The 9736-nt window shown below is 37.0% G+C and overlaps 1 protein-coding gene across 1 annotated transcript in view; it reads left to right on the forward strand.

Annotated features, from left to right (window-relative positions):
• Positions 1-481: 481 nt before the first annotated feature.
• The window catches only part of PAXBP1 (PAX3 and PAX7 binding protein 1), a 22083-nt gene continuing 12828 nt past the window's right edge, over positions 482-9736 (forward strand). Inside the window, exons 1-6 of the mRNA XM_005429735.3 lie at positions 482-635; positions 2249-2425; positions 3515-3736; positions 4299-4402; positions 4767-4987; positions 5927-6116. Coding sequence (XP_005429792.1) covers positions 482-635; positions 2249-2425; positions 3515-3736; positions 4299-4402; positions 4767-4987; positions 5927-6116 — 1068 coding nt within the window. The remainder of the gene's footprint in view (positions 636-2248; positions 2426-3514; positions 3737-4298; positions 4403-4766; positions 4988-5926; positions 6117-9736) is intronic.

Raw genomic sequence — 9736 nt, forward strand, 5'->3', positions numbered from 1 at the left:
GGGCTCCCCGAGGGCTCGGCTGCGCTGTAGCGCTTCAAATTGCTTCTGTGCTGCTGGTGCGTCACTTGTGCTGCCTTCACTGCACCTGGGTGGCCCGCAGGTTTGTGCGGGAGTAAGTGCAGCAGTCGTCTCCCCCTGGAGCCAGCAGTGTTAGCTGAGGAGCATCTGTGCCGTGACTTTGTGTCGAGGTTGTTTTAATCTGAATGTGGCTGGTGCTCATGGGTCATCTCGGACTCACTGCCTGTTGTCCGAACAGTTCGTACAGTTTTGAGTCGTCTTAGAAGGAATTCTCTTGAAATCACTGAAACTTGGTTTCTAAGACTCGTGATTTGAAATCTTGAATGAAGTACCGAAGGCGTAGAATTAGACTTTCACCATAGACTGTCAAAGAACCCTACAGTGTTTGTTAACGGCATTTGTGACGTTCCAGGTACAAAATTTAGAGATTTAATAAATAAGTATGCTTGACAGATCTGATGTAATGTTATCCAATTTCTCTTTTAAAGAAACAGAAGAAGTTTTCAAAGTGAAGAAATCAAGTTACAGCAAAAAGATTGTAAAACAATTGAAGAAAGAATACAAAGAAGACCTTGAAAAATCAAAAGTTAGAACAGAGGTCAATTCTCCAACAGATGGTAATTGAAAAACTAATAATAATAGTTACTTCTGTAGTGGAAAAGATAAAGTACTGTAATTTAATTTCTTGTTTTCAGAATGAATTGTTAGTCTTCTAAAGAATTTCACATTTAGAGCTGAAGTAAAGCACAGATTAAATGTATTGCTTGAGCCTTAGGAATCGTATTCTGTGTTGGTAGAGAGTACTTTGGTTCTCTTATAGAAATTAACATAGAAGGATGGAACTTCCCAGCTCTGTTAGATGGTTGTCAGTAGACATCAGTATTCTGAATTGCAGCTGTATTTATGGCAGATGAATTAGGAAGGAATTCCATTTGTTTGAAAACATACCTGGTGCTTGTCTGACAAGATGTGTCCTTGTAATGCATTTCCTTTGAAAAGGAAGATTTTTGGGGTGAGCAGAGTGGTGGTCTTTGTTATTAAGTTATTTGTTAAACAGCTGCCTGTTTCAGGACTTGGACCTTCCAGTAGACTTGATTAGGATGATAGACTCAAAGTGTTGGAGCAGAAGGATCTGTTAACAGTGTACAGTCCTTGAGAGCTTGAAATGGAGCCTGGGACTTCGATTTAATTGTACTGTTGGTTTTTGAGAAGCTCATTGGTAAAGTGTAGTGCTTCCTTTTCCACTTAAGTTTTTACATAGATTATGTAATGCTATGAGCACGAGCTGGGAGCCTTATGATCTAAAGATTGCAATGATCTAGAAAAGCACATGGGGGTTGAACATGGTCCCATGCTGGAAATACCCTTTTTAAATTTAAATTATTTTAAAAGGTTTTGTCTACATTTAGAAGACCCACATATTCTTTCTTATTAGAATCCTTAAATTGCCTATGCAGTGGTGTGGGGCATGAGCAAAACCAGAAATTATAATTTCTGTGGCTAGTGTTCAGGTCATCTGTTGGATGGGACACGATCCCATCCAAAAAAGGAAAACCTGGATTCTTGCTTCTGTCACAATGATCCTTAGAACATTACATTTTGCACATGTCTGTGTGGGCCATGTTTGTTTCATTTCTGTTTGTTTTGCTCTCCATAATTCATGTGGCTATAGTTCAAAGACTTCAAGGCTGCTGCTGAGAGAGTAGCCTGGATTCTCTAAACCAGAGCTTGAGTCTGAAACCTCAGATACGGCCAGCTTGGTTTGGGTAGCTGGGTTTAACATGTATCTTTTTACACATTATTTATACTTTCTGCCTGTATCTGTATGTTACCCACCTAATGTAGGATGTAGCCCAAGAGGAAAATGAAGGGTTCTTTTGAAATCAATCAGTTCTTGTGGAAAGACTTGGTGTAACACAAACAGTGCTTTCTCATTGAAAGAGACTTTGACAAGGTTGCACAAGGTTGAGTTCCCCCACTTTTTCAATATTTGACAATATGGAGCATGTTTAGTGTTTGGTAGGGCCCGCCTTGTCACATTTTATTTTGAGAGGATGTCAGTCAGTGATTTAATCACAGTTAAGAAAGTGTGTTTTCCTAGATCTCAAGCAATAAAATTATTATTTAACATTTTCATTTGATTTTCATTTTTGGTTGTTATATCTTTAAAAAAATACTTCTGAGTGATCTTTATGAATGTAGTAAAACATGGACTTTGCTCTCTTATCAGTTGAAGCACCACCAGAAAAGATAGGACAGAATAAGGATATAGGCCAAGAAGATGGGACTGCAAACAGTGAGCATGGTGAAGAAGAAATGGAAGTTGAAAGTGAGAAGGAAGAAGAAAAACCAAAAGCTGGTGGTGCTTTTTCAAGTGCTCTGTCATCACTGAATGTTCTCCGCCCAGGTAGGTTCTGTAGTATGTGTGATAAGTTACCAAGTGATTTAGCCAATGTTATAGCAGACTAATGTGTGTGAGAGATCAGGAAGTAGTTTCCAACAATTTAGCATCTGAGAGTTCAAGCAACTGCTATTTTCTAAAGGTGTTCAGTTTTACAAGTCTTATGGGAGAAAAGGTTTTGCTACGGAATGCTTCATCCTGATGTCAGAAGCAGGAATTCATCTCTTAGGTAGATGACAAACTGCAAGAAAATCTAGATTTGGAATAGGTGACTTTGCATGAGATTTAACTGCTTTCAGTTAAAATTTCTTCTTTAATTAAAATCTTTCAATTATGGGTCTGCAAGGTATCTGAAATATTTTCCTATCCTGTTTTGTATACTGAGGTTTGAGTCAGGCCCCGAGGCCAGAGAAATCCCTCTGAGAAAATATTTTTGAATCTAGTTTGCTAATTATGGCAGTTTGCTCCCCAGATACCAGCTGAGTGTCCTGGGTCCACACGTTGATTTATATGACGTATGTAAGTTGCATTAAGTTTTGTTCTGTAGATTTTAGAGTTTTCTGATTAGGTCTGATGCTTTTCATGTTTCCCCTTGATTGTACAATTTTCTGTGTATTAAATATGTCTGATTTGGTCCTCTCTTAATCTCTGGCCGATGGCTGTCTGTTGAAACAGTTGATGCTTTTTATTCCCCCAAAATAAGAAGAGCTGGGAGCAGTATTGGGATAGGAAATTACGCAGTCATGCACCTCATTTTCTTCCTCCCTTTGCAATAGTCAGCTCCTCTAAAGGTCTTCCTCTTCTTTGGGAGTATTTCACATAGGAGCATTAGGCTTCTGTCTTATGACATGAGCTGCTGGAAGCAGAGCCAGACTTTCTGTGATGATCCTGACTTTGAGGGTTTCTGGTAAGAAAGTTGACATATTTAGCATCTAAGATGCTTTCAGATGTTTTCTGTGAGTATGGATTTGCTGCGTCTCAGTTTTTTTTCTGTGTGCAGAGATGATTTGATACAGTGACAGAGATGAGCAGTAAGAAATTGTAACACCTGTTCTGTTGCAGAGGTTGTTTAACCGTGCCCACATCTGTCTCTAGGAGAAATTCCAGATGCTGCTTTTATTCACGCCGCTAGGAAAAAGCGCCAAATGGCTCGTGAGCTTGGAGACTTTACCCCCGTTGACAGTGAACCAGGTAAAGGCCGCCTTGTTCGAGAAGATGAAAATGATGCCAGTGATGATGAAGATGATGACGAGAAGAGGAGGATAGTTTTTACAGTGAAGGAAAAATCCCAAAGGCAAAAGATTGCTGAGGAAATAGGTAAACCCTTTTTTGGAAGGTCAGCTGATAAATGTTTACACTGTTTTTACTGTGGGTGGTCCCATTCAGCATTTTTGAACAACATGTTTTTCAAACAATCTGGAGTTGCATAACATTTCTGAAGGAAAGTACTACATAATGAAATATGCTTGTAAAATTTTGAGCACAAAACTCTGTTCCTGTGCACACTGCTAACTGTGATAGAAGCTTACACTAAGGATCAATTCTTGTTTTTCCTGTACTCTGTTTTTAGGAAGTATATAATTGTGAAAAGAAAAACATTTGATATAGAATTCTTCTTGCTGGCTAGCAGGTAAAATAACCTTTTGGAAAAGGAGTTAGACATTAGAGGATTTTACCAGCAGTGAATTGTAAATTTTCCCATTGGATCTTTCAAGTGGAACCCCTGTGCTAATAATTCACAGGCCAGTGTCCTTAATTCCTCATGAAGAGGAAAGGAAGATGCTCTGAAATGTTCTCACTGAGGCATGGTTTCAGGTTTTTGAATTTGTGGCCCTTGCAATTATGAATGCATTATCTTCTTTTTCTTACTTGCATGAAGGTATTGAGGGAAGTGATGATGAAGCACTAGTGGCAGGGGAGCAAGATGAAGAACTCAGTAGATGGGAGCAAGAGCAGATACGAAAAGGAATCAACATACCCCAGGCATGTATATAATTGTGCACCCTTTTTTGATTTGTTTCTGCAAGTATTGGCTAAATCCTTTACAAACTTAAGTAGTTTACAGATGGCTGTTTCATTTGAGAAATCAAGTCTGTAAATTCTGATGCTCTTTAAAGAGAAATAGTATAAGTATTTAGAATGGTAATGATACTAAGAATTTGTCCATTTACCTTCTTGAGGGCATTTGTTTCTTCTATCTTAGATGTTGGATACTTAAATCTGCTTGATAATTACATTTTGTAACTGTATCTACTTACATTTCACTTTGATTTGAAACGTGTAAAAGATTAAATTTCCCTTTTCTTTAAGGGCTAATATAGTACAATTACATTTCCTCTGCCACTAGGTTCAACCAAGTCAGCCTGCAGAAGTGAATAATGTGTACTACCAGAACACTTACCAGACACTGTCTTATGGTTCATCATATGGCATTCCATACACCTATGCTGCATATGGATCATCGGAAACCAAGTCTCAAAAAACAGATAATACAGTTCCTTTCAAAACTCCCAGTAATGAGATGACTCCTGTTACTATTGATTTGGTAAAGAAACAGCTTAAAGACAGGTAGGACAGACCATCTTTTTAGACTTAAAGACCTGTCCCCTAGGTTTCTGTTCCTCAGGTGTCTTTTAGTCCTGGTGAGCAAACACAGAGTTTCATCGCTGGAAACTGACTGGTACATCCATTTAAAAAAAAAAAAAAAGGCAAACAAAAAAGCTCAAAGTGAAGATGACATTGACACTTTGTTCGAAAATCTCCTTGGATTGCTTCTCTGGAAGTGAAACTTTAAATATGAGGCCATTGATCTTGTTGAAGAGAGGTCTGAGTTCCATCATCTGGACACTGCACAGTCTTATAGTGAAGAAATAAAAGGCCAGTGAGGTGTTTAGCTTATCAAGATGCATTCCTTTAAACTGTGAATCAGAGATTTCCCCTTCAGTTGATAAAGAGTTTAATTTTTAGTGTATAGAGGGATTTTTTGGCTTAAACACTGTAATCTGCTTGTCAGGTATGCAGAAGGTATGGAATGAGCCACACAATTGCAATGAGAAATCATATGTAATGAACAGCTTGCACTTTACATGTCTTCAGAATTGGTTTTTATGCCCCTTGTAGTGTTGCAGCCTTTGACAGTGAATCAAGTTAGTAGAGGAAAAAGAATGCTTTGTATAAGCTGTAGTCCCTGTCCATCCCCAACCTGTTCTGCCAGCTTTTCATTAGGGACAGCCTTGCACTATTCTGTGTGCTATCAGCTCCTGTAGAAGTTTGTAGGAGTGGCCAGTGCTGTGCACTACAACATAGTCTAGCAAATGAGTATCAATCATTAGCCTGGCTGTTCATGAAGAGAGGGGAAAAGGTGGCAAATCAAAGGTTGAGAATTTCATTGGAAAATTTCCCATATATAGGCTCAGTACTTGCACTGTACTGTCTGTTTGATGTCTCGATGGTCTGAAATAGACAGACTTTTGGATGTAAATTTACTATTTATCCATTGCCCTTCAGGTTGGACTCTATGAAAGAAATGCACAAAGCTAATCGGCAGCAATATGAGAAACATCAGCAAAGCCAAGAGGACTCTACCAAGGCAATTGAAAGATTAGAAGGGTCTTCTGGGGGTATTGGTGAACGGTATAAGTTTTTGCAAGAAATGCGAGGGTATGTCCAAGACTTGCTTGAGTGTTTCAGTGAAAAGGTAAGGATGCAAAAACATTCATCTCTTTACAAATAAAAAAAAAAAAAAAAAAAAAAAAAAAGGGTCTCTTATTACATGCCAAACAGCACATCTCCCTCTGTTTTTGAAAAAAGTTCTTTGAGAGCATATTCTTCAAAAGGTTTGGTTATTTGAGGATTGAAAAGAACTTTCTATCATGCTAAGCTCGTTATCAGAAATCTCTCCTCCCAGCTCGCTGACTTTAGATTGCCTAAAAACTTGCAGATTTTATGTCTTCAGGATTTTCGTAGATATTCTGGCGTTTCAACTTTACTCTTTTTTACTTGTGTTGGACATCAGGTTAGCAAAAATAAGGGCTGAATTTACATTACTATTTTCTGGAGTGCTTGATGTACACAGTAAGAGAGGCTTGTATTTTCTGTGTTATTATAAACTTCTTCCTGCCAGATGTTTCTTGGTATTGCTCTGGAGTCTGAAGGAGAGAAGTTTTAAAACTAGCATAGCTGTTCAGACACCCACACTTGAAAATATATTTCTTTCATGTAGTGTGACATTTTAATGCAACTCTAAGTCAAAAACAGTCTTTTTTCTTATGTTATGCACTGTGCTTTGATTACTTACTTTGTTGTAAATATAATAGAAACTCTTGAATATATAGATATATATTTATATATATACACACATGTTAAGCACACACAGAAGCTGTAGAATTCAGTTAGCAGTATATTGGCTATTTCTTCATTGTCTTCTGACTTGAAGACAGTAGTAGTATATTAATTTCTTAATATCTTGTCAGAATAACTGAGTAGTTTTAAGCTACTGCTTGCCTAGCCTGTTAGGTGTGGGAGAGGAATGGAGAAGCATTTTGGGTGCTGATGGGTTAGATATTAATTGTCCTCTCTTAGTGGAACTGGGAGAGTCTGGTCTTCGTCCTGTAGAAGTGAAGAGTAAGAGGAAACCCAGGAGGTGTGGGACAGTTAATTCCCCCAGCTGATTGATTAGTATAACTAATCAGTATTACTAATTAGTATAATTAGTTGCAATTGATTGTTCACTTAAGAAGCCATATTCCTGAGTCTGCATTAGCTATTGAAGATCAATAAAGGTGCTTTCGTAAGCAGTGCTGGCAGTGCTGGTTATCCAGATGGCTGATTTCCTATTAAAGATAAGTTTTTACATTTTTGCTCTGAGATAGATTTGTATTTCAGAAGTCAAGTTAAATATCTGTGTTTCTATTCACTGTTTTCTTTCTAAAGACCTTTTGTTAAATTATTTTGTGATGACTATAAACCATGTCTGGAAGTTCTCCTTGCTAGCATAAGCTGTCTTGTTCACATATTTTTAAGATGTGATTTTTATCATCTCAGGCTTCTTAGAGGCATTCAGAGAGTTTTGCTGGTTTCAGGTGGAGGCTGCTGCTGTACTTGTATGTAAAGGGAGTTGCAAAAGCAGCAGGTGATGTGGTCAGTCTAACAGGAGCATTTATTTTGATATTGTTAGATAATGTGGTTTGGAATTCAGTGCTTTCAGCATGACAAAAGTACCAGCAAATTCAGAACCAGTAGCCCATAGGACGCTGAAAAGTTTTCTAAAAAGGAAGTGTTGGAAGGGAACAAAGTCAAGTAATAACATCAGTATCAGTTTTTGTTTAAATGAAATGCAGTAGGATGGTAAATAGTTCTAAACTTTTGAGTATAGAGATAAATTACCTTCAGCTTTTTTGTAGAACCTGTGGCCCTGACTGCTTCTATTTAAAGTGTTGTTATTATTATTTACAATAATGTATGTAGTTATAATAATATACATGAGAATATATGTGTAGTAATAATAATACTGTATGTGTATATACATATATATGTACATACACATACAAAAACATATATTTAAATATGATATTTTGTAGAGATTCTGAATGTTAGGATCACTTTGCCCAGTCTTAAGGCTCAGCAGAGGATGAGAAGAAAGCTATTACACAGATTTTAGAAACAAGCACTAGAAAGGTCAAATCCTGTGTAATACCTTTTTTCCTCCCATAAATAAGAAAAACAGTAGAGTGGAAGATGGTTGCATGACTTCCTTCAGAAGTAATTACTGTAAAAATTATTCTTTCTGAGAAGGCTGGCGAGTCACAATGGCAGTTTTACATTTTGAATGTAGGAATGTACAGTGGATACAGAAAAGTTGAATTATTTTGGGTATACTTTTGATAGCATAAGTAGGTGAACTGTTACTTTACCTGCAAAAATGAATTACCAAAACACTGTCCGTGTATCTGAATTATCCTTGTGATCTAAATGTTTCTGCTTTTCCTCTTCCACTGTTTACAAGGAAAGTGAATAAAAAATCCCCTTGAAAACACTGAATTTAAGGTACTGCCTAAACAAAACAGGGCATGAGGGCTGTAACTATATAGTTGTCAGTGAAATTGTCAGCCACTCATTAACCACAGTACTGACTAGAGAAGAATAAGGGCTTCTAAGTCTCTTGTATTTTGAATGGGAAATATTTTGAGTGGATGCATATATCTGAATACATCACTAGGTTTCTGTTTTAATCCTGAGAAAATTACAGAAAGAACCACTAGGGATGTGTTGAAAAATTTTCATTTAACTTTTCAGTCTTAGAATTTCCTCTACATGCTTAAGAGAAGAAGCTATATTTCCTATGGTAAACTGCAGTAAAGCTAGTATTCTTTAACTATTATTTCTGTTTTCAAAACTGTCTTAAATTCCAAATATGAACTTCCAGCTCTTGGAAGATTTTTCCCTCCTTGTCTTTCTACTCTTTTCTCCAAAAGAAAGGTGTGTGTATTTTGAGTTGGTGCAAAGCTGCTTTTATTTTAATCCGTGGAGCCCCATTTATCCCACAAAGCTAAAACCTTTTTCTTCTCTGATGTGTATGTCAGTCTCAGTGAGCTGAAATGGCCCTGTATCTATCAACTCAGAATTTTACATTTTACTGAAGGAGGTTCTTTAATAGTTGCTGAGTCACATTCTAAAATACCTCAGGAAAAAATATCTGATTTTATCTTCTGTTTTGAAAAAAACATAATCCTGGATGGTAGGCAGCAATGAAATATAAAAGGCTGGAAGACTGTGGAGTAAGCATACATCTCAGAGGTAAGGAGGACATGGCTGAAGTGTTCATACCAAAAGGACATTTTTTTCAAGACAAATGAGAAAAAAAAAGAGCAATGAACCTGCTATTTAATGTTAGGAAATTCCTGGCTGTCATAATCTCATCTATTTTTATTAGAGATGCCACCAAAATAGTTCATTAAAGAAAAAAAAACCTGACAGGTCTGATATGACCTACCTGATTAATTCAAGGTTATACTTAATGCATAACTTGCACAAATTGTACTATTTTAATTTTAGTGATAAGCTAGAGGACTATTTGACCGATTTGAATTACCTGTTGGCATAACACCCTTATGCAGGATTTTATTTCATTTCAGTAATAGTATTTCAGCATGTGCTATTAAGAGTGAGAGGACACAAAACAATAGCTGCTGGCTTCAGTAGGTTGGATTGATGGATGTTTTTTTCACTGTATGCAGTCAGATTATTTTCTCACTGAGGTGTAAAATTCTTATTTAGAGATAGAGAGGAAACGATTGACATCTGAGAATTTCAGACCTT

Source organism: Geospiza fortis, unplaced genomic scaffold (assembly GCF_000277835.1).
Source record: "Geospiza fortis unplaced genomic scaffold, GeoFor_1.0 scaffold283, whole genome shotgun sequence".
NCBI lineage: Eukaryota > Metazoa > Chordata > Aves > Passeriformes > Thraupidae > Geospiza > Geospiza fortis.